General features: G+C 34.5%; 1 protein-coding gene and 1 long non-coding RNA gene across 2 annotated transcripts; both read right to left on the bottom strand.

The window, feature by feature from the left end:
- Positions 1–531: 531 nt before the first annotated feature.
- LOC115953585 (homeobox-leucine zipper protein ATHB-22-like) lies at positions 532–5,938 on the bottom strand. Its single transcript, XM_031071321.1, has 3 exons — positions 5,415–5,938; positions 4,074–4,408; positions 532–1,115 (listed from the first exon to the last, which is right to left on the bottom strand). The coding sequence occupies exons 1-3, from the start codon at positions 5,503–5,505 to the stop codon at positions 861–863; spliced, it is 681 nt and encodes a 226-aa protein (XP_030927181.1). The 5' UTR covers positions 5,506–5,938; the 3' UTR covers positions 532–860.
- Positions 5,939–19,221: 13,283 nt separating this feature from the next.
- On the bottom strand, positions 19,222–19,709 carry LOC115952378. Its single transcript, XR_004083396.1, has 3 exons — positions 19,547–19,709; positions 19,406–19,453; positions 19,222–19,317 (listed from the first exon to the last, which is right to left on the bottom strand). It is a non-coding gene; the product is annotated as an uncharacterized LOC115952378 (long non-coding RNA).
- Between the last annotated feature and the right edge of the window lie 6,818 nt (positions 19,710–26,527).

Below are 26,527 nucleotides of genomic sequence, written 5' to 3'. Positions count from 1 at the left end.
CTAGTAGAAAATCTAACTCGAGGTCTCATTCAAGTTCAACCATATGTAAAGAGGGCTCTACATCAGGTAGTAGGTATATATGCTCATATTTTGCAAATATAATTCTCTAAAACTCGAGTTTAAAAAAAGATAGAGATAACCCTCTCTAACTTCAGCATTGGAGAGCCCAAAACTAACATCACACTGATGCTCTATGAACATCTCTACCTTATTTTATAGTTGTCTGTGATCCATATTAGTTTTGCAATAATTGTGTTACCTTATTTCACTAGAGGCTTCACTGAACCAATGAATAAGTTGGGCTAAATATGTTCCCAAAGGTGTTAGGATATTTATTTTATGGATCAGATTAAATATTAAAATGAGTTATAACTTATAACCCAAGTTATCTAATTTTAAACATGATTTAGCACTCGTAATTTAGGTACCTTTAAAGTATAACTAATTTGGTATTTTATAGCAATAAAAGCATGCCATATAATTAAAAAAATAAAACAAAAAAGAAACTGAAAACCATCATAAGAACAAGAGTAACCATAACAATTAGAGCATATCATAAAAGTAAATAAGTTCATGATTGTTCTGGAGACGACATAGTGTCTCTTTAGTTTCTTCAACTCTGCAGTGCTCTCAGTAGGGAAACTTAAGTACTCATCACTCTGATTCTCTACTAAGCTAAACTCACACTAACACAGACAATATGGACAACTAAGAAAAACCTGTTACACGTGTGTGTGGATGCACATACTGTTAAAATGAATTGAACTCATCATGACGATTGACGAGCTCAGTTCATTTTGGCCAATGTGTGGATCTACACACTATGCGTAATAAACACCGCCCCAAATAAGAGAGCCTCGTTACGAGGGATAAGAAGGCAGACCAGCCCAGTAAGCTGGTGATGATGCTACTGGGTTATACTCTTCGACACTGAAGAGAAAGTTGCAGTCTGCAATTTGATGATGGCCGGTTCCTCTTGGTCTGTTATTACAGCCATTAATGGCCACAGAGGTGCTCTCAACTGTGTCTTCCCCAGAGATTTCTGTGTAGCCTGTTGTCGACACTTGTTTCCTCGTAGCTTGCTCTCTCTGTAGCATTGCTTTCAATTTCATAACCTACACCACCAACCCAACTTTAAATGGTATAAATTGAAACAAACGAGTACATTAATTTATGTCCAAATCTGATCGATGTTTTTACTTTTACAATCCTTATTTAATATGTCTTGTAATGGACAAAAAATAGGCGGCTCGTACTAGCGCCATCAAGCACTGGAAGGAAACTGACAATTTTTTAAAACGTTGGACACCGACAAGAAGAAGGACACGGATACGTACGATATGTATTTCAAAACGTTGGACGTATCCCCGCGTCCTTCTTCTTGTCAGTGTCCATACACCCGCCTGACCCGACCCGAACAGAAGAGCTTTGGGCGGGTCAGTTGGAAATTCGGGTCGGGCTCGGGTCTTGCCTCTGGATTTTCAGGTTTGGATTGGTATGAGGTTTAACCCGACCCGCCCGATCTTTTATTTATTTTTTATTTAAAAAAAAAAAAAAAAATCCTCTCTTGAGTTTTTACACCTTTTGGTGAGCTTAATGATATATTCTCAAACGGACCAAAAAATAATTGTTTTTTGAAAATTTCTATTTCCGATTATAAATTAAAATGTTTCTCAAAAAAAAAAAAGATTATAAATTAAACAAAATTCCTATTATAGATTTCCCTCTTATTTCATTTTCCAGTTTAAAATTTATCTCCACATTTAAAACCCAAACATCTTTTTATACTTTCCATGTTTTATTTCCAATTCAAATTTGAATTAAACTTTAAAAAGAAATCTCATGGTATTAATGATCTAACTTATTTGAGAAAAGACTCAAGCACTTATTAAAAACTTTCTCAATAGAAATGTCAACTTAAATTTGAATTTAAGAGCTTAATTCCAAAATGGAAACAAACAAAATTTACACGCAGTATTTTTGTGCGTGCTTCTATATATAGACATATATTTACACACATATTTTGCTATAATATACAGTTGTTTCCAACTATGCATACATATATTGTCATATACACGTACAATTAAGATGCAAGGATAATGTATTCAATACCTAGTTGACTAGTTCATCAACATACTGAAGGATGTGATCAATCTCGAAGCTTTTATTACACTTTGATTTAATTTATTTTTTTTAAAATAATTTGATAGTTAGAACAATGCAAGATTTGAATCCTAATTATTCTCGTAAGAACAACAAAATTTTTAGCTAAAATGTTATTAGTTGAAAAATGTTGATTATTCAAATAACATTTCTACTAGTTTTTTTAAGGGGTAAAAAAACCCATCTTTGTATAATAACTTGAAAGCATTACCAACATGTATTTGACATAATAAGAACATTGTAAAATTTCTAAAATTAAAAAGTAAAAAATAAAAATAAATAAAAATTTGTAACCCCAACCTCCCTCCCTTTTTTTTTTTTTTTTTTTTTTTTTTTTTTCCATTCTAAAAGATTTGTAGAATTAAGATTTTTTTGTGGATATTGTGAAATTGTGAGAGAAGACAAGAACATATATGTAGGGTCTGTTCGGATATCGTTTATTGTTGAAAATTGAAAACATTAGAGTAAAATAATTTTTAAATGTGTAAATAGTATCGTGGAACCAAGTTTTAAAATTTTTTTTACTAAAAAAAGTACTTACGGGTCTTATGAACAGTGCATGAGACCCATTATTTTTCAACCAAACGCAGGAACGCACAAAAAATGTGCGTTCCAAACGCACACATACTCAACATTAGGGCATGTTTGGTGAGTTAGTTTGAGTTTTGTTGTTTGAGTGTTTTTGATATACGTGTAGATAAAAAAGTGTATAAAAATATATGTTATGTTGTTTAAAATGTATAGTTTTGTGTTTGAGTAGGGCTGCCAAACATGCCCTAAACTTTTAATTTTAATTCAAAGCAATACGAACGCGATATACGATAAACGTCCTAGATGTGTCCCACAGGTTTTATCTCACACGCGAGCGCGTTTAGGAGAAAGGTACCTCCAATCCAAATGAGTTTCCAAGCAAGCATTGTATGGTGTATACACCATGATGAAAAGGATGGCTCAAATTGTTTTATTTGAATTGAATAGGGGGACATGCAAACTACTGAAATCACTAAAATCTTCAGATCCTGTCTCCACAAGCAATAGCAAAAAACAAAAATGCAAGTTCCTCTCATAATCAGGCACTTGGTCACAATCGTTATACGTGGTTGATTGTGAATGATAAAGATGAGTGATAAAGAAAAAATGAATGATAAGTTTGTATGATAGTGAAAAACAATTAATTACAGTCTAACTATCGCGTAGAAAGTTGTGACAAATTATGTGTTTATGTTGGGTACTACTACTAGCATTATTGAACAAAAAAGGAACACTGGTTTTTATTTTCAATAATAATAATAAACTATGAGGATCACTGTTGTTGTCGATACTTTGTGCCAAAGTGATGTCTCAATAAACTTGAAAAAATTCAAAGGTGGAATAGTGAAAAAGGATTCACACAGTAGATGATTTTAACTATGTATGGTATAATACTTTTTCAAGATGAAAATCTCCAACTAAAAATGTATGATATAATACTTTTTGAAGCTGATAAAATCTCCAACTAAAAATAGATAACAAAAAATAAGGTAAAAATTTAAAATTTATGATTAAAAAGAAAAATAAAAAGTTTTCCTTCAAAACTCTAATCTATTATGTGTTGATTAATTTATAAAATTAACATCTATTAAATCATACAAATCGTTAAACCTTTTTAAATAAGTTACATGATTTATGTAATTAAAAGTACACGTAAATAATATTTTAAATTATCACAGAGCGAATGCATATAACTTGTTTGAAAGAAAATTTCTCCAAACCGATATCGAGAGTATACTCTTTCAAAGGGGGGGAAAATAATAAAAGAGATAGAATACTAATATACTATCTCTATAGATTCAAGATTGCATGGGTAATAGTAAAAGTGAGCTTTTTCACCAGTGCAAAACAACAAAATAATATTAGAGGATAAGGCTAACCTCTTCTTGAAGTTTCAGCTTCTCCCTAGAGATGGCATCATACTCTTGCTTAAGCGCATCATATAGGTGCTCGAGCTGCTTATTCTTCCACCTAGCCCGCCTGTTTTGGAACCAAACTGCAATTTGGCGAGGCTGCAGCCCGAGCTCCTTGGACAGCTTGATCTTTCTATCAGGGTCTAGCTTTATCTCCTCCTGGAAGCTTCTCTCAAGTGAATCTAGCTGATCACTCGTCAATCGCTTCTTCTTCTCCTGGCAACTGCCAAAGTTGTTCTTCTCCATTGCTGACAACATCCCGTGCCCCGAGTCCACCATTCCCGGATGCTTCACCTCCATTCCTGAACGTAAAGGAAGCATATTTAGGGTGTGTTTGGATATCGCTTATTGCTGAAAACTGAAAATTGAAAACTGAAAACACTGTAGCAAAATAATTTTTAAATGTGTGAATAATATCTAGGGACTCACTTTTAATAAAAGTTTTGCTGAAAAAAAAGGTTTGTGGGTCCTATAAACAGTGTATGGGACCCATTGAAAAAGTATGAAACGCTCTTCTCAAAAAAAAAAAAAAAAAAAAAAGTGAAACGCAGACGCTGGTTGTGGCCACTGTATCCAAATGGATACTTAGTGTAATATTATGCTAAGAAATTAAGTTTCTTTGATACTGAATACACCTTTAAATTTATAATATTTTAAAACTTGAAATAAATCTATCTTAATAGTTCAGATATTTTTCCTCTAGCTTGATTCCCATTTTTAGTTTTATATTGTATACTCCCAAACATGTTTTTTTATTTATTTATTTATTTAATTATTAGAACAAGTTTATTTAAATTATATAAAAAAAAAGTGAATGAATGAGTGAGGGAATTTGTATTATGATTTTTCTTATAGAGTAAACTAAGTAATGTTATTGACCTATAAGGCCCTTGTAAATCTGTCAATGCACTTCCAAGTGTAGTAGTGTTAAAGCATGTTTGTGAGCTCCAATCACTACCACCCTTGATTCCTTGAGTCCTTGACTTCTCCAAGAAAGCACAGTGAGTTGGTCAAACATAGGTTATTATTATTATTATTATCATAAATAAAAAAAAGACATAAAATTAAAAGGAGGAGAGGACTCGATCAGACTGATTAAGCAACTTATAATGTGAAGTTACTGAAGTAGAATATAAGGGAATTAGAATTTAGTCCATGGTGGAATTATAAATAAGACCTAGTGTGGTAATAAAAACGAAAGGCACCACCTGAAGTACTCTTTCAAGTTCCCAGCATAGAAAAATAAAAGAAATACAAAACGATATTTGAGAATAAACTCAATATACATAGTGAGAAGACTGGGTGTACCTTGATATGGGTCGTAGTTATAGTTGTAGAGGAAGTTTAAAGAAGGTTCTGGTCGAGGAACAAAGCGTCTTAAGCTCCCAGTCCAGTCCATATTGGCCTCCACTTTCTCTGTCTCTTCCTTCAAAAATCAAAATCAACAAGAACTTGATCCAATGTGATATGGAGATGGGGTTGAGTGTGTTGGAGTGTTGGACCACAAAGAGAAAGATAAGTCGAGGATGAAATTGAGTTCGAGAGGCGTGACACGAGTGTTGTAAGTTTCTATTCTTCCTCTTTTAGGGTGCCAAAAAGAGAGTGAGGACTGAGCTGAGTACGTAGTGAGAGAGAGAGAGAGAGAATTCTGTGACTCTCTGTGAGGTTCTTTTGCAGCCACACTTTTGGGGTGCAACAAAGTTATATGTTCAATTTTATAGAGAGAAAAAGAAGGAAACAAAGAAAGAGAGAGAGGTTTTGATACTAGAAAGAAGTCAGGAGGCGTGAGAAAGGAAGGCATATGTCAGTTCCATAGGAGCAGGAGTATTGGGACCAGATTGAGACCTTTGATCCCACCCTTACCTATTCTTCCATTTATATCAATATCCAACCGACTCTCTCTCTCTCTCTCTCTCTCTCTCTCTCTCTCTCTCTCTCTCTCTCTCTCTCTCTCTCTCAAGAGGAATGGGTTAAATTTGTTACGTACATCTATTTTACACACTCCAAAAAACAACTGAAATATTAAAGTAATCCCAATTTCATTTTTTTTTGGGTGTGTATGAAATAATTTGTTAACTGTGCTTGAGTTTATTAAACTCATTAAGAAGGAATCAAATCGACCCAATACATTAAGAGATAACAAAAGCTAATAAAAAAATACACCTTTAATGAAATGTTAGGTGACTTCCCAAAAAAAGCCAATTGATTGAATAAAAATTCAACCTTAACCAATGTATTTCAACACTCATTAAACAGGTTCTATAAAAAAGAGAGTGTTTATAGCAATACTACAAATTTTGCTAGATATCATTTATAAACTGATGTGTCACCCATTGCAAAACAGTAAGTTAACATTTTAGAATTATGTTTTTTTCAAATCTATCTATTACACTCGTTGTCATGAGAATTTTTTTTTTATGCATTTTTAATTTTAAAAAAGAGTTATTTTATAACCACAATTAATTTTACTTATATTCACAAAAATCGCAACTATCCTCGGTGACAGATCGTGACTAGTTATTTGTTATTTTCACATAGATTCTACTCAAACACATTGGATAATTATGAAAATAGACTCGTGATCCTAGAGTTTTCAAAAAAAAAAAAAAAAAAATTGTGGATAGATTGAGGGGACCAAGTCAAAATGCAGTGTAGGAATAGCCGAGGAGAGTGGGACGTCATAAGAGGGTGGCATTCAATCAGTAACAGTACTACTACGCACACCTGCCACACTTCTGTAGTACCAATAAAAAAAGAAAGAAAAAAAAGACAGATAAAGGGTGAGCTGTAGAATAGAGAAAAAGGAGACTTTGGGCTCATCCTAGTATCCTACTACTCTTTCACTAGTACCACACCACCTTATTAAAAGTTGGCAGGCTAGCACCGAAGAAAGCTGTACCCCCCTCCTCTATCTCTTTGGGCTGGGCTTGTTTCTTTAATTGCAATTGAATGAGACCACAGAGAGAAAGAGAGAGGAGCTAGTATATGGGGACCCGCCAGTGTGTGAGTGACCCGGCATATAGGCCGGGTACAAGAGATAATTTTCGAAGAGAGAGAGAGACATGGGTGTTCAGGTCTAGCTAAGTCTCTGTGTACTGTGTTCAAAACTTCAGGGTATCTTTCCAAAACAAAACAAAAAAAAAAAAAAAAAAAAAATCCTTGAATTGTTAATGGAATTATAGAAAGTATTGCGAACAAAATGGTGAAAGAGATGGATGAGGCTATGAATTGTTGTGTTCTTGTTTATTAATTAAAAAGTGTTTTCTGATTTCATGATAACTACTCCTCATAATTAATTATAATAGCGAGAGCACAATGAGCTTGATTTGAGACCAAGTGCTTTAAAAAATAAAAATAAAAAATACTCAGAAACCATAGTGTATAACTCAGGAATAGTGCAAAAAAACTTTGCTACCACTTTGTATGGGAACTCTTTTTTGGCTGGTTTCTTGTTTGCTGTTAATGCTGATGTTTTTGTCTTTTGGGTGGTTTTGTTTTTCCTTGTGATTTATCAAAGCGACAAATGGTCTTTAAGCAAAGTATTGTCTCGACACAGTGAAAAATGTGGATATGTCCACACTTTGTAAATGGTTGTTTCAGTTCAGTGTGCATGGAGTGTCTGCACCACTAAGTGAAGCTTTTACCTTCTTTATAAACATGAATGCTTAGCTTTCACTTATTTTTTTTTAAAAAGAAATTAACTTTCTTAAAAAAAATCCCTTAATTATAACTGTTCCAATCATAACTCAACCTTTTGCATGGAAAGTTCTTAATTTTCCGAATGATTTCAATTAACTTTTGCCTCATGAACAATAAAGAGGCTTTAATTGAAAGATTGACCAGAGGTAACATCTTAATTATGTGAGTGAAAATTTTTGGTCGCATATTGACGACAACTGCGTGTTGCCCTTCAATCAATGTTTTTTTATAATAAAAAAAATTAAAATAGAAATTTTACTTAACATAATTTAAATATGTGAATCTCCTTCTCTCTCTCTCTCTTGAGAGAGTTTTAACTTATGATGTCCGTTCCTGATAATAACTCTTTATCCAAGATACCAATCAGTTTTTAGTGTAAACGGAGATTGAACCTTAAATCTTTTATACAATCATAAGAGATTTTACCAATTGAGTTAATTGGAACTCACATGTAAATTTCTCTCCTAAAGATTTGAATTCCGACCCTTATCTTACAAGAACTTATATTTATAAAATAACCATTACATCAACGGGATAGCAGTAATAATTAATGGTTTTTTTAATAAGTAAATAGCCATCCAATTATTCAATTAGTTACCTATCATTTTTCTTTAAGGGGGTTAATTTAATTCATGAACTTAATTGACCTCCTGTACACGGGATTAAGGCTTAAGTTTGAGCTTATATTCTTTTAAAAATTTCTACATATATTCCTGCATCTGTTGAGTCCTAAAATTTATTAATTTAACTGTTTACCTCTGCTACTCTGGGAATATAATGAATGGTCCATGGCTGAAAATTCAGTATTAACATAACAGAGCAGTTGATTCTTTCTCAACACCCCCCCCCCCCCAAAAAAAAAAAAAAATCACAAAGTAGTGCATTAATTTTATTGTTTTTCTGAACCCTATTAAATCAGAATTGGAATTATTGAACAATCAAGTCAACAGTAAAAGTAAGAGGACTCTGAATTACAGGGAAAAAGCAAAAACCAAAACAGTAGAGGCAAAATGAAATTATAGTTCTCTAGCGAGTAGACTAAGGATTTGTTTGGATTGAACTTATTTTTGCTAAAACTGAAAATTGAAACTGAAAAAGTTGCTGAAAAGTAAAATTTGTAGGTCTGTGATCAGTGCATGAGTGCAATGTTCACCGTGGAAAAGTCAACATTTGCGGCTACTGTTCATAAACAGTGCATGAACAGTGGCTGCATTACTCCAAAAATGCGTGAAAAAAAAAAGAAGGAAAAGAAGAAGGACGCGTTTATTGCATGCAACTATAGCGTGGATCCCATACCCAAAACGCAGACGCTGAAACGCAGTAAAACGTCCAAACCAAATGGATACTAAACTTAATGAACCAAAATTAGTCGAAAACACATCGCAAACATCTCAAAAGAAGTTATCTAATATATTTTTCTTTTACTAGAAATGGAAATTGAATTTCATTGTTTTTAACTTGAACAATCATTTATGTATCCCTTTTGTGCTAAATTTCTTCTCGTTTGTTTCTGTATGAAATGATACTTGGCAAACTTCATTTTGTAACTAATAGTTTATCCATTGTGCTTTAGCCTTTTTTTTTTTTTTTTTTTTTTTTTTTTTTTTTTAACACAACAATGAATTAATTAAAAAAAATCACATGTGGCAGTTTAGGTGTTAAATGGCTGTGGTACCATACATGAAGATGCTACATTAGTAGTAGCTCTAAGTCTAGCATCTAGGATTTTCCTTCAAATTTTCACCTGTATTTTTTGGCATGATCCTTATATCTGCACTTTGAATTGAGTGAGCAATTTGTCTTATTTGGGTGCTAACTTGCCATCTTCACTGATATCAAGAATCACAGTGTTTGGTGGAAAGGAAAACTAGAGAGAAAGAAGAAATATAACTAACTGTGATTATTGATATGATATTAGAGCGTTTTTCACATTTCTATGACAGCAATTCTTTGTGATTTTTCTTTCTTTGCTTTGTTCGTAGTATTTCCTCTATTATCAAGCTTTAATTCTTGATTTTGAGAGATTTCCATGGCAACAAGTGAGAATTGTTAGCTTCGTAATCCATTTGGATTTTCTTCTTCATCAATTGCTGATCAGCCTTCTAGTCCCTATTTTTTTAACGGTAGAGAAAATCCTGGAACTATTTTGGTCTCGCAATTGCTTTCTACAAAGAATTATCCATCATGGAGTAGGTCAATGACCAAAGGCACATTAGGCTTTGTTGATAGATCCATTGCAGAACCATTAGATCTTGATTCTCCTTTGTTCCAAGCTTGGTGGAGACGTAATAACATAGTATCAAAGTAAAGGATCCTAAGTTCGATCATTGTTTCATCCACTTTATCTTACATTTAAAAATCTCATGTTTTGGGTCTCAACTATTAAAAGGTAATTTGAGTATATATGTGAGAGAGAGTGTTAGAAGTAAGGAAGTCAATACCGTACTGGAGACTATACGGTTTGGCCACCGATACAATATATTTCGGGTACTGGTCAATATCGATGTACCGTTTCGGGTTTATCACTATTTTATATATACTAGCCTCTGAGCACGTGCTCACGCGTGTGCTCAGAAGCTCTTCTATTTTTTTGGGTCAAAGTTAATAATATGCATAAATTATAATTTGAGATTAATATATTTTCCAATTCAAAAAAAAAAAAAAAAACAACCTAGGGGTGTGATGAAAAAATTATTTTACCACAAACCTAGGCTAGTTTCTTTATAAAAACAAAATAGAAAAGTGCTTGACATACCTATAGAATCGAAACAATTAGAATTGAACTTTTGTTTTTGTAAGTAAAGTTTTTATTTTTTATTTTTTGGATTCTGAATTTAGAAAAAATGATGATTAACAATACCACAATCAAACAAACCATCATAAGTAACCGTTTACAGTAATAATTTATTCAATATATATTGCCTGAGATAGCGAACATCGAGGTTGATGAATCCGTTTTTCTAATTCTCACTGCAAAACACAAATAGAATTATAATCAAGAAGGATCAAATAAGTTCATATCTAAGATCTAATGCTGAACACATATAGAAGATCCAAATAAGAATGAGAAATTACAAAATACAAATTAAATGAAGATAGCGAAATTGGAATCAAACAAATAGTTTGAATTTATGGTGAAAATAAAGAGGAAGTACCTGATTTGGTTTAGGCCAGGTACAATGAGATAAATGAGATTCACCTACACATGAAGGCACAAACACTGAATGAGAAAATGTTATTGTTAAAGTGCCATCCACTATATGTGGTTACTGGGTAGTCATCATATTTGATGTCAAACAGTGGCAAGACCTTCACCCCTTGGGTTAAAAATTAAAATGGCAACATGGATTTTTACAATTGCTTCAATTTTTTTAAAAGTTGTTATAAGAATGAACATGGTTTTTTTTTTTTTTTTTTCTTTTGCTTTTTTGATAGGATTTGAAAGTGGATTTGAGGCAAATGTTTTTTTTTTTTTTTCAATGGTGGGAATGTTACAATAAGTTATAATTTGAGATTAATATATTTTCCAATAAAAAAAAAAAAAAAACCTTGAGGTGTGATGAAAAAATTATTTTACCACAAACCTAGGCTAGTTTCTTTATAAAAACAAAATAGAAAAGTGCTTGACATACCTATAGAATCGAAACAATTAGAATTGAACTTTTGTTTTTGTAAGTAAAGTTTTTTTTTTTTTTTTGGATTCTGAATTTAGAAAAAATGATGATTAACAATACCACAATCAAACAAACCATCATAAGTAACCATTTACAGTAATAATTTATTCAATATATATTGCCTGAGATAGCGAACATCGAGGTTGATGAATCCATTTTTCTAATTCTCATTGCAAAACACAAATAGAAATATAATCAAGAAGGATCAAATAAGTTCAAATCTAAGATCTAATGCTGAACATATATAGAAGATCCGAATAAGAATGAGAAATTACAAAATACAAATTAAATGAAGATAGCGAAATCGGAATCAAACAGATAGTTTGAATTTATGGTGAAAATAAAGAGGAAGTACCTGATTTGGTTAAGGCCAAGTACAATGAGATAAATGAGATTCACCTACACATGAAGGCACAAACACTGAATGAGAAAATATTATTGTTAAAGTGCCATCCACTATATGTGGTTACTAGGTAGTCATCATATTTGATGTCAAACAGTGGCAAGACCTTCACCCCCTGGGTTAAAAATTAAAATGGCAACATGGATTCTTATAACTGCTTCAGTTTTTATAAAAGTTGTTATCCGAATGAACGTGGTCTTTTTTTTTTTTTTTTTCTTTTGCTTTTTTTGATAGGATTTGAAAGTGGATTTGAGGCAAATGTTTTTTTTTTTTTTTCAATGGTGGGAATGTTACAATAAGTGGAGAAGAGGGAGGAGATGGAAGAAACTGTTTGTTTGTTTATTTTATTTTATTTTATTTTGTTTTATTTTTTAAGTTATCTAAAATTTAGGATTTTTTTAAATGATTTATTTTACATTTCTAACCCTCTTATTTGAACCTTTTTTTTTTAAATAGTTGCTGTGAAGAAGTGGGTTAGTGGAAGAGTGTTCCTATTTTGTAGGCAATGCTTCAATGCAACTTAGATATGTAATTTAACAACTAATGAGAATCATAATTTAACAACTAATGAGAATCATAATTTTATTTTATTTTTTTTAATTTTATTTTACCACAAAAAAAAAAACACAGCATTTCATATTTCGGCCCGGTACCATTTACCGGCCAAAACAACCGGTATGGTTAGTATGCGACTAGTACGGCCGGTATTTTTTCTAGTATGAAATAGGGGGTGTATCTGTACCAGTGCAGTGGCCGGTACCGGCTGATACAGTACGGTATCGATAACACTGGTTAGAAGTATGTGATTAAATTTACTATATCCCAATAGGTTAAACTTTTTGAACAATCAGTAATTTAACAACTAATGAGAATCATAAATTTTAAATTCCTTGAATACATAATTTATATGGTAGACGGAAAAATTGCCTTAAAATATTGTGTATTACTCAACAACTATGTCATATTTTTCTAATTTTATTTTCCATTGATCCAAACAACCTTCTAGGACAAAATAGTTTTCATTTTTAATTTATTTTTTAGAAGAAAGACATCAATTTCATTAAAATCAACGAGGCCAAATTAGCCTGAACTACATGAGAAATATTTGGTGACACATCTTCCCCCGAGACAAATAAATTGGGCGATAAGATTCCCTTTCTAATTTTAGTTTCAAAGTCTTTTTGTCCTCGAAAAGTGAGAATGCCCTTCAAGTTCAAGAGATGACTACTGTAGGAGATGCTTGAATCCCAAACAGGGCAAGACAAGAGTATGAGTCCGCAGGAAAGCTCTAACTAAGCATTTTTGAATCAGGACAAAGGAGCCAAATAGGACCACCTATCGCTTAAACCATCAGAGACAAATTGGACCATCTAAAATAGAATAGTGCCATTCCAAACTGTCCCATTATATTTCTAGGTGTTTTTAACAGCTGATTGTACTGACTAGTGACTAGTGTTGAGGTGCATTTATCCCAACAACTCATTGAGTGTTTTCAAATTTATCCCAATAGAAAATATCACTCTACTGTTCAAATATTGCAATCCAAGCTTTGAACTCTGATGACTACTCGGCAGCTCCCTTTGGGCATATAATTTCTGATATTAAGTCCTTTTCTCCCAGCTTTAGGTCCCTAATCTTCTGTCATACTCGTAGATTGGGAAACAAAGTGGCTCATAGACTAGCTAAGGAAGCTTGTAATTTCTCTTTTCCTTTATGTACTTGGATAGAAGAAGTACCTGTAAGCTCCTATGCAGATTATTCTGCAGAAATTGTTAATGCATAGCCCTCCCCTGCTTTTGCTGGGAAGGTTTTTCTCAAAAAAAAAAAAAAAAAAAAATCTAAACTCATTCTAAAAATAAAAAATAAAAAGGTCTAAATCTAAACTAATTGAAGATGTTTCCTAAACTACCAATAATAAAAGTCTTTCTATGTTTAATTGTTGTTACTTAATTCTAATGCATGGAGGCTAGCTTGAAATTACTGCTTTTAATAAAAGCTCATTTATTGTTGAGGTGCATTTATCCCAAGTTCCCAACAACATAATTAACATTTTAATTAGTATATTGTACAAAAAAATAAATACAAGGTTGACTTGACATCATTTGAAGTCTAGGGCGTTAATTTTAACATGATTTTCTTCAATATTTAAAATCTATTATTCTTACTTTTAGATGCGCATAATTACTAATTAATTATTTTTATAAACCTCTACTTGTCAATTAATAATATGATTAATCAACTTTGTGACATAATTATTTTTAAGTAGGATTGCATAATTTTAATTTATGAAATTTTTTGGGCAGAAATAATTGTACTAAGTTTTTTCAGTAAATTTTCTAAGAGATGCATCTATTTGGAAAATAATTTAGTCTTTTTATACAATCAAGAAGCATTATGTTACACGTTTGAACATCATTATCATTATGTTCATTATTATCTTTCTATTATACTATTTTATTATATTCCAAATTATTTTAATGACTTTCTAGTTGATATGTGAGATTCATATAAATTTTCTATTATATTTTTGTTTTCCTTATAATTACTTTATCAATGGATCTCGTCAATTAATTTTTTCATATATAAATTGATTTTTTTTCAAGCATTTATAATTAAAATATATATACAAATTAATAAAGTAAATACTATTTACAATATAAAATTACAATATTGTAACAAGCATAACATATATTTGAAAGTGTAGTACAATAGAATCTAGTTTATCAAAGTCACTATTGTGACTCCAACTAATAATAAAATATCACTCGACATCATCTACCGGTCCAAACAAAGAAGGATTTAACACAACTTGATAAATTCATGCCAACCAAATTAAGCTTAACTTTAGGCAAAAAATTCAATATCATAGTTCAACCGTAACCCAAAAAATGAAAATCTATTTATATTTTTTTAACTTAAAGAAAAAATCCTTGGGAAATGCGTTGCATGGTAAGGAAAAGCTAAATTATGATTTTGATATGAGAGAGAGAGAGAGAGAGAGAGAGAGAGAGAGAGAGAGAGAGAGAGAGAGAGAGAGAGAGAGAGAGAGAGTATGGTCATAAATGAAATTGAAAAACTAAAGTTGACAATCTATCATGTGTGAGATTTGTTTACAAAAATCAAAACATTAAATTATTATGGAAAAATTGTCATTAATGGTTTTAGCACGCTAACAACAATTAAAAAAAAAAAAAAAGCAATTAAGATTTTCAATTAGGTTAGATTTTTATGGCCCACAATTTTTGGTCCTTATTTGCTGGAAAAAGAGAACAAACAATTTGTCTATAATATATATTTTTAAATTATTTTTTCTTTATAACTAATCATTAAATTAAAATTTCGGGGTCTTTCTCTAATAAATACCAATAGGCAATGATCTAAGTAGCCTATATAATATATAATGGGAAATGTTAACTAATACTTTAGGGGCATTGATTTAAATAGTATCTTTAATTAGATACTTTTTATAGAAAAAGAAAAAGAAAAAAGTAATTAATTTTTTTAATAATTTTTTTATATTTCCCATAAAAGTGATATTAAAACTTTCTTAAAAGTTTCTATTAACAAATTCCCTAAAAACATCCATTAACATGACTCATATATAATTAATTTACATTTTTTTATTAATATAAAATTTAAGTCTTTAAAATTATTAATATTGTATGACAATTTTTCATTGAATATTATATAATCTTATACAAAAAGATAATATCAATCCAATAGAGAATTTGATTCAAGAACTTTCTAGTTGTGTTACTTTACTCCTTTCTTATAAAGTATGAAATTTTTTTGTGACTTTTTTTTTTGGTATGTATGTATGTATATGTATAATGTGTGTGTTCTTTCAATTAAGGTTATAGTTTGGTTCTCCAAACAAAAATTTGTAACCACTCGCATTGTAATCATCAAATTATTAGGGGGAAAAAAAAACATTATTGTATTGCTGATAATCTCCACGTTTTGCTGCATAAGTGAAGAATCTAATTCCAGCCCTGAATGTGAAGACCAAGCTTCAAAATAACCTGAGCATTATACTAACATGGTCATTTCCATAACTACCTAGTTCACATGCCCCTGTTACACACGCCCCAACCTTGACTAGCCGATGACTATAATTTTTTCAGTGCCAAAGACCAACAGAGAAGGTGCTAGAGGTAGCTAGCTAGCAAAGCTCCACTACCCTAGCTATAACATAAGCTCTAGGGCGTTGAAAATTTTAAACTAGTACTAGTACTGGTCCTAACTTAATTTGGTTGCCAAAAATAACTCTCAACCACCTAATGATTAATGATACCAATTAAGCACATAAGGTTGCCACAGCTTAGCCTATAAAGAAAAAACCTATGTTATACAATGAGTTTTTGGAATTTTTAGCAGTTGTGGCAAAGGTTGGTAAACTCTTAAATTTGAACCACTGTGTATCTAAGACTAAGAGGAACATGGTTTCAGTAAGAGTAAATGACAATGGAATTTAAGAGTAAGGCACAACATGACTGATAGCATAGAATTGGTTCACGAAAGGTGGCTACAAAAGCAGGCCATGAATACAACCAAGCGGCGCCGAATCAGGACCAGTGTCTACGTAAAATATTCATGAAGCAGTAATTGATAGGAAGCAATGCAACACAATGTTCTGTTCTAACACTACCAGAGATCTGCAGTTTTTGATTTTCCTCCACCTTAACAGTATGATACATAAATTGATATATTAAATGGGAGATATAGAAGTACTTCCCTAATTGACGCGGGTCATTTTGATTTTTGACCATAAAAAATTACCCTAGAGTGAAACCTTGGAAAAGAAAGAGTACTAGAATAGTTAACTGCGCCTGGCACTTTTAAACTGTTTCTATTAGGTATGTAAGTCAACCTTAATCACTTTTGGGAAACTAAGACAGACAATAATTGAAAATTTGAAATAAAGCGGCTAACCTCGGCAAAGATAACAAATTTACTATACTTTTATATAATGGGAAATGTTAAAGACAAATAATTCGAAAATGCTCTCAAAACAAGGTAGTTTGTAGAAGGCTATAGGTGTTTATGGCAACTAGACATTGATGTTTAGAGTGATATTAGTCAAAATAAATACGTTAGATGGGAGTAAGGTTTAGCTCCAGTGCACTAGAACCGACAATATATAATTAAAATAAAGATGTTAAATGGACAGTAAACCTTAATTTTAGTGCACTGGAGTTGACTGATATGGACATGTGTCTATATTGTGTCGGCTCCATTACAATAGAGCAATGGCACTAAGCTGTGTTTGGTGTCCCTAAAGAAGAAATAGTTATAATGAAAACCTCTAATAGTAAAGGATTAGCCAAATTAGTAAATGAAAACCTCTTGCAAGAACTTAATGAATTAGAAGCAGTCATGGAGTTAGGAGTGCATGGGAAGAGAGAACAAAAGGTTCCACTTTTATTTAAATCCAATGATGATAGTTGCTTTATAAACCAAGTAGGAGTATTTCGTTAGCCAGCAAACACCTGGTTTTTGTTTTTCCCAACCACCAGAAATTAAGACACTAATCACACCATGAATTCAATGGAAATAACACACTCCAGTCATTTGAATTTTGACCAATGACCACAAAGCTGAGTTATTTAAGAGTTAATACTGATTCTTCGTGATCCATTAGATCCTAGAATTTGAACTTTCTAATCTCTAGCTACCACAGTACCACTGGTGTCAAAAAGGTGCAACTCAATTCAGTTCTGGTTGGTATTGAACTGGTACTAAATTACTTCATTAGTTCCCATTTTACTAGAGCATGAACCAGATCGACCTACCTAAAGCACCAAACACAAACAAAATTCTTAACGAGATTACTTCTCAGGTCTGCAGTAAATTAAATTATATATAAATTTAATGTAATTATTTTAATCCCATTCATCAGATCAAATAAATAAACTCCTGCACAGCACATTAACTTGACTTTAATAATAACTAATAGTAGAACCACACAATATATGAGAGTAGATAATTATTTTGTAAATGTAATACAATGTATAATTTATTCACTAAAAAAATTATTGAAGACAATTTATTCTCTATAAAAATTAAACAATTTCAAAAATTATTTTTCATCTTTCTATTATTTTGGGCGTGTTTTATTGCTATTGTTATTATTCCTTTATAAGGTAGTTAATATTCTTCAAAATTATATTATAATATGCTATATATAATTTATTCTCTAAATTTTATTGTAGACAATTTTTTTTCTCTAAAAATTAAACAATTTCAAAAAGTAATTTCCATCACCCTATTTTTACAAAAATAAAATTAACTTAGGTACAGTACTTTATGTGTTATTTCTTAGATTCCTCATTTAAGATTGAGTCATGTAACTACTTAACTAAAAAATACACTTCAATCCCATGAGGAGTGTGGGGGCTATGGCCCAAAGTAACGAGTTGGGCCTTAGGCCTGTCTGAGGACGCTAGCAAGTCTGAGGAGACAACGTGGCTTAGATGATCTACGTTATAAGCCTTATCACGAAAGACAAAGAAAGAAGGTCCAAGGAGGAATTCCTCCTTGAACACTGAAAATTTGGAGCAAATGTATGTTCAAACCGCTGAAGCACACCCTTTAAACACGTGACAAGGAAAAAAACTCAAAATATCTAAGCAAAAGCTGCCACCACCACATTAAATGCACTGCAGTTACTTTTCTAGTCACATTAATATGGAGAAGACCCGTGAACAGTGTAACCCTGGCTGTCGCAATTCACAAAGGACTGAAAGGGGTGTCTGATGGGATGGGTGCTCAAGTGAGGGTTTAGATGATCAACAAGTGTAAAGCCTAGATGATTAGGAATAGCCTATATAATATAGAGAAGCCCCCATGAGAAGGGGGTGAAGAAAAAGAAGGAGAGAGTACTGTAGCATGCAAAAGAATCCTAATATAGTGATCTGTATTCATAAACAAAATTCTGAGTCTCCTCGGACAAAAGGTCCTTTGATCATAATAATTCTAGTTCTTGTCCGTGTGTTACTTAATCCCATACAAGTCACTGCTCAACTCATCTAAACCTAATTCTTTGACCCATACTTTACAAAATTCATTGTATTGGGCTTTTAGGACCAAGACTCCATACGGTACAGGCTTGGGCTCTAAACTTTGTCCCTACAATTGACGCCGTCTATGGGAAAGAATTCGAGTGTTAGGGAGTACGAGTACAATGGTTAAACATGACAAGATCAGGTCCACACCAAGAAAACCTACGCCAAGCCAACCCTAAGCAAACACAACCCATTAGACCTCAGTGACAAAATAGTCCTCTTGACCCTGACCCTGATCCAAAATAGTCCTCACTGAAATCGTACTCCTCTACAAGCACCTTGTTCAACGGCCAAAAACGCAACCGACGAATATGCCTTAGATCGCCATATCTATTGACGAAATCCCGGGAATAGCGGCCACCTAAAGCAATCTGAGGACAATTGTTGGCATATTAGAAGTGAGGCACAAGTATCTCACAAACTGAACTTCTTAAATCATGGGAAAGATAATTTCCTCACCTTGCGCGGCATCATTCCAAGAAGCTCCATCATTAATGCTAAGTGGTCCTAAAACAATTAATGAAAAGTGTTAAAAAATCATTCATATTAGATATGACTTATGTGAATGCTTAACCCATTAAAGCATTGAAAAAAATTTACACTTGAATGCTTAAAAACTAAATACTTATCCACAGCACGAACTTAAGAAAGCCTAAATCTACAGTAGAAAGACATGTAAAAGTCATCCAGAAGTTTCTTGCTTTCCACTTTTATATACGGAAAGAACAGCCCAAAGAATTACAACAGTCAATTCTAAGGAAACTCAAACCTCATGTGTGTGTGCGCGCGCAAAGTAAACAGTAAAATAGGCAACCAAATGCCCAGATATGTTGACTCATTGCCTATCATGACCAAGTGTCTTCACTTGTTTGGATTAGCTTATATCAATTGGCTTATTTTGCTTAAAAAATAAGCGGACTACAAATAAGTTGTACCTAAAAAAGTGACACTTAAAAAAACATAAACCCTCCTAGAAAAATACAAACATAGATTGTTCATGTTCTCATTAGATATGCAGTATAGTGGATTGTAAAGATTCTGTGCTTGATAAAACGAGTTTTTGTTCCCTCCTAGAAATATTATCTCATTTAAGCTAAATACTTTGGCAACTTGGGTTTGCAGAAGTCTTAAAATAATACTTTCAGCTTAGGATTTCTAATTTATTAAGTGGTTGACAACTGTAGTTTCAGATATTTATATGATAATAATTACTAAAGAATACAGCAGCAGCATTATTTGTCAGCTCACATTTATGTTCATCAATTTGTACGTGAATTCCATAAATAGCTAAAAAGCCCATACTAGACTGAACCCAAGACATCACACTTCACACTTGTTCATCAGGCAATGCCATTTAGTCCAAAGACCTTTGGCAAATGTAATATGTATATTTATCTGTTAGTTCATTAACAACAGATAGCAGCATACAGAGCTAATCTATTTTAGAGTTTATACAATATTAGATAGCTTTTATCTTATATAAGCAGCATCTATAACAACTGGCACATCTGATTACATGACTGATAGAACAACAGTGACAGTAAAGGTAGGTTGAACTTTACTACTTTTTTTTTTTTTTTTTTTTTGATAGGTAAGAAAAATTTGTATTAAAAAGAAGCTACTCCATCAAAGAGATGAAGTAAATGAAGGAAATATGTATAAACAACAAAGGAAAACAAAAAATGTACAAGAAAAAAGTGAATCTAAAAACAGCAAAATGAATTTTGAAGAAGTAAAACCCCACATACGAGACTAATCAAACAAAGTGGTCGCAAAAAACTCTAAGAGTTTATCCCCAGAAAGCACCAAATCTTCAAATATGCAATTATTTCTCTCCCTCCAAATAATCAACATCACACAATGTGGTACCAAATTCCAAACATTTGAAGAAAACTTTACTACTTTTATAATTAGGTTCATAACACAGCTAAAATTTCCAAATCTAACATATGCTGAACTCGGTGGAATATATCTAAGTCATATACCGATCCCAAGCAACAATCAAACTAAGTTAAATACATCAGTCATACAAGCAACTGATTTTAAAATTGTGAGACTTTTTAAGGCTGTTAGACAGTAATGTTTGAAAATTTCATCAAGCATTGTTTGCTTCAAATCTCACATTGTATCAATTATCCTATTCAAGAGGATCAAAAGAATTATTCCATTGGGATTTACTAACTGCATTTCATTCACAAGAGTTAGTTTACTCCATATAAGTATATAACGCTTAATAGTACTTTTTTAAAAAAATAAAGGCAAAAAGCACATTTTAGTCCCTACATTTTCAGGCGATTCCTATTTTAATCCCGACATTTTATTTTTACCGCTTTTAGTCTCTATCCTTAAAAACGCTTCTTGTTTTGGTCCCTGCCATTACATCAGAGACGGAAAATACACACATGGCAAACGGCAGAATTAAAAAATATTAAAAATATTTTATTTTAAAATAAAATAAAATTTTAGTTATTAATAATTTTAAAATAAAAATATTAAAAATTTTAGTTAAAAATATTTGTTCTTCATGTTCTTCCCCCAAGAACATGATTGCCCAGAAATTCAAGATTTTTTTTCTCTTTTATTTCATTTTCTTAGCATCCAAATAAGCAAAAACATATACAAAACCATGATCAAACTCAGATACTTTGACACAATCAACTAAAAACTATCCAAAAAAAAATTTCAAACATTTGTCCTTAATTTATATTTTTGGAAAAATAAAATTTTAAACTAAATAACACTAACTTAATGAGAATATAAAAAGGGGTAGCTTTGTGAAAAACAAGGGGAGAAGTAGAAAATAAATGGAGGCAGCAGAGGCAGAGTACTTCTCCAAGGACTTCGAATGGGATGAACTCAGAGCAGAGGTCGAAAACGACCCATCGTTTCGCTACCACTTGCTCCCTTATGAATCTTCAACAATTCCCTCTTCACAAACAACAACAAGAGCAACAACGGCAAAAGAAGAAGATTCAATGGCATGGAAGAGATTTCATATCCATCACTGCTCCAGCAAATTCTTCAAGGTTCTCAAGCTTTCATCAAATTCCCCTTCGAATTTTCTTTTATGGGTCTTCTTTCATTTTTCTTTATGTTCATTATTGGGTGTTTGGTTGCCAAGAAAGCTCAGAAAAAGTCAGTAAACCAAAAGGAAATTAGGTTTTTGAGTTTGGTGGGTGGGTGATATAGAAGGAGGCTTGTGTCATTCAAATGAATTGGGTTTCTGGAATTTTTTGTGTTAATGGTTTAGTGTGAAGTGATTTGGGGGTTTATGGTGTGGATTTTGGAAGCTAAATTTTTTTTTTTTTCGTTGAGCAATATTGATATGCATTTGGCTGATGGCGTTGTCAGTTGTTCTTCCTTTTTTTCTTTTCTTTTTTTCAGATCGTTGTTAGTTGATTGTGTTAGAGTATCTGAGTTTGATCATGGTTTTGTATATGTTTTTGCTTGTTTGGATGCTAAGAAAATGAAATAAAAAGAGAAGAAAATCTTAAATTTCTGAGCAATCATGTTCTTGGGGAAGAACATGAAAAACAAATATTTTTAACTAAAATTTTTAATATTTTTATTTTAAAATTATTTGTGGGGGCTGTTTGACCAATAGGCCCATTAAGTTCAGGGTTGTTAGGCCTGTGGCCCATCTGAGAATGCATATCCGTCCGAGGAAGCCAAGTTAGGTCGTAAGGTAATTACTGAAGGGAGTGGTGGTCAGTATCACGAGGGTTAAGTTCTGCATCTGCCCGAGGACGCCATAATTCTCGGCAATATGTGTCCGAGGACGATTGGAATGTGGTCTTATTGCAACCAGACCTCAGAACTAAGTCACCACTAAAGATAGAATAACCGACCAGGAACGAAAGAGATAAGGCAAACAAATATCTATAACTACAGCTGCCTCCGCATTAATGACCTCTCAACCAACTCTCTGGCCGCATTAATGTGGAGGTGATACCTGAACAGTAAGGGAGCAGCCTTACAGCTGCCCATAGGAAGTTCCAGGAGGTGCTGGATGAGACAAAAAGAAATCCTCCGAACCCAACCTACGCGTGTGCGGTGAGGATGAAACACAGAGGGGGGTATATAAACTGAAAGAAGAACATGCAGAAAGGAGGATGTAGGAGAAGAAACAAAGAAAAAGAAGGGAAAACATAGAGAAAAGAAAGAGAACAAAAGGAAAGAAATAGGGCGGTATTGATTACCAGAGAGAAGGATCGTTGTGCCAGCTCTAAACTTTTAGTACATGTGAGTGTGAATCTTTTCGTGATATCAAAGCTAACCTAGTTCTTTATACCCACGCTCTACAAATTATATTGTTTGGGCCTTTTTACGTATGAGCCTAATACTATTGTGGGTCGTTACGAATCGCGTCCTTACAATTGGCGCCGTTTGTGGGAAGAGCTTGTGTTAGCTTGGAGGACTTCCGGTGCAACGTCTCTAATGGAGGAATTAGGCCCACATCATCCCGCGGCTGGACCGCAGCAGGAGAATGTCAACCTGCACCAGGCCGAGTCAAGAGGCTCTCAGCATGGTGGTCCTCGAAGGAGTCCCGAACGGGGAGAAGGCCATGAAGGGAGTGTACATACAACTCATACAACCAGGAACCACTTTCGGGGGAAGAGTCACGTCTCCCACGCGAAGTATGAGGGGAATCTGCAACGTGAGATTGCGGATTTGAAGAGGGAGTTGCGCCATGCACTGCGGGAGCGTTCCCCCCACCTTGCTCTGAGCCATCATCTGAGGAGTCGGATGGAACTAGTTATAGGCGGAGATCGAGAACTCCACCAAGTGAGACTTTCTCCTACGAAGAGAAGCACCGCCATCGACGTAAGCATAGAAGTCCAGTTAGCAGGGGCTTGGGAAACGATGCCATGAACAAAGCTTTGAGTCAAATTTCTAAGTCACCCTTTACGAGAAACATAGACGATGCTACCCATCCTCGGCGGTTCCATCAGCCTACGTTCTTTCTGTACGATGGTCATTCAGATCCGGTGGAACATGTAAGCTATTACAGCCAGAAGATGGCTATTTACTTCAGGGATGACGCTTTGATGTGCAAGATTTTTCCATCGAGTTTGGGTCCGATGGCGATGAGGTGGTTCAATGGCTTAAAGGCCAATTCTGTTGAATCTTTCAAAACACTGACTCGGGTTTTTGGTGCTCGCTTTATTACATGCAACAGGACTCCTCGACCTTTAGGATCCTTGTTGACTTTGTCTATGCGAGAAGGCGAGACTCTCAGGAGTTACTCGGATAGGTACTGGGAAATGTTTAACGAAATAGAGGGAAAGAATGATCCTGTGGCAATAACCACTTTCAAAGCTGGTCTCCCAGCTGATCACGATTTGAGGAAATCCTTGACAGGTAAACCTGTCACTAGTGTGCATCAGCTGATGAACAGAATAGATAAGTATAGAAGGGTAGAGGAAGATCAACTTCAAGGGAAAGGAAAGGCCAAGGTGATCCCTCAGGAGAGGAGGGATTTCAGGTCGAACCGTTATAATAACAGCCGACCAAGGAGGGACCAAGGAGGGACTTTGTTGGGCAGTCGGGCTCGGCGGACGTCCAGGTAGTTAATGCGGTATTTCGGGAGCCCGTTCAGCAGGTTTTGGAGAAGATAAAAAACGAGCCATTCTCCAAATGGCCGAACAAGATGGCGGGAGAGCCTAGAAAACGCGACCCGAGTTTGTATTGCCATTATCATCAGGATCATGGGCACACGACGGACAACTGCAGGAATTTATGGGATCACTTGGAACAGTTGGTCCGCGAGGGGAAATTAAAGTAACTCTTGCATCACTCTAGTGGAAGGGCGAGCCAAGCAGGTTCCGAGGTTCATGGGGATGCTTCATCAAGGCTCCCCCTAGGCACGATTAACGTTATCTTTGCGGCCTCGGGAAGGATTGGATCTTGCCCCTCCAGAGTGTTGTCGGTGTCCCGATCCCCAGCCGAGGATCACTCTCAAGCATTGAAGAGAGCCAAGAGGCGTGTCCCCCTGATTTTGGGCTTTTCAGATGAGGATATGGCCGGGACCATACAGCCCCATGAGGATGCCTTGGTGGTAACGTTGAGGATTAGCGGGTACGATGTCAGAAGAGTGATGGTTGATCAGGGAAGCGTCGTGGATGTGATGTATCCAGATTTGTACAAAGGGCTGGGTTTGAAACTAGAGGACTTAACAGCTTATAATTCCCCTCTAGTAAGTTTTGAGGGAAGGTTGGTCACTCCCATAGGGCTAATCAGGTTACCCGTGCAGTCAGGTACGGATGTGGTGGAGGTGGACTTTATTGTTGTAGATGTTTTTTCTCCGTACACAACTATAGTTGGCAGACCTTGGCTTCAAACCCTCAAAGCGGTTTCGTCCACTTTGCATCAGAAGGTGAAGTACCCATCCGAAGACCAAGTGCTGGAAATAGTAGGGAGCTAGGCGGCTGCTCGGCAGTGCCTAGTAGCGGCTATACAGCATCGGCCAGAAGCAGAAACCTCGGTTACGACCGACAATGAGTTATAGCAATTAAAGTCCCCAGTATCAGGCTTAGATGTGCCAGCCAATGGGGTAGAATGTGAAGATCTGGAGAAGGTAGTTGTTGCCGATGATCCAGAAAAATTCTTCTAGGTTGGGGCCAAATTGCCTTTGCAAGAGAAAGCGAGTTTGCTGAAATTCCTTAGAGCCAATGTGGACGTTTTTGCGTGGGACCCGTATGAAGCCCCCAGGGTGGATCCAAATTTCATTTGTCACCGACTCAACGTGAACCCTGCCGTTGTGCCCAGGAGACAACCTCCTCGGCGACCATCAAAGGAACATGCCGAGGCGGTTAGAAGCGAAGTTGCCAAGCTCAAACAGGCCGGGGCTATCAAGGAAGTTTTCTACCCTCAGTGATTGGCCAATACGGTGGTAGTAAAAAAGAAGACTGGAAAATGGCGGGTGTGTGTGGACTTCATGGATCTTAATAAGGCCTGCCCCAAGGATCCATTTCCTATGCCGAAGATCGACCAGTTGGTGGATGCGACCATTGGTCATCCCAGGATGAGTTTCCTGGATGCCTTCCAAGGGTATCACCAAATACCGCTGGCCGCCGACGATTAAGAAAAGACTACATTTGTGACCCCGATTGGGAATTACCATTACAAGGTGATGCCCTTCGGCTTGAAAAACGCCGGATCTACCTACCAGCGCATGATGACGAAAATGTTTGAACCGCAGCTAGGTAGGAGTATTGAAGTTTATATCGATGATATGGTTGTCAAAAGTAAAGTGGTGTCTGAGCACGTGGAAGACCTCGCGAGTATTTTCGAGATATTGAGGAAACACAAGTTGCGCTTGAATGCTTCGAAGTGCTCCTTTGGTGTAGGTTCCGAGAAATTCTTGGGGTACATGGTGACTCATAGAGGAATTGAGGTGAATCCAGACCAGATTAGGGCCATTAACGATTTGCAAGCACCTCGGAATCCAAAAGAAGTGCAGAAACTGACTGGGATGACTGTTGCGTTGAATCGGTTCATCTCCAGGTCAGCTGAGAGGTGTCGTCCTTTTTTTCGCCTATTACATAAGTGGCAAGGATTCGAATGGACCGCGGAGTGTGC

This window comes from Quercus lobata, chromosome 7 (assembly GCF_001633185.2).
Source record: "Quercus lobata isolate SW786 chromosome 7, ValleyOak3.0 Primary Assembly, whole genome shotgun sequence".
NCBI classification, from domain to species: Eukaryota; Viridiplantae; Streptophyta; class Magnoliopsida; order Fagales; family Fagaceae; genus Quercus; species Quercus lobata.
Note: the sequence above shows the minus strand (reverse complement) of the source record. Positions and strands in the feature narration are given on the sequence as shown.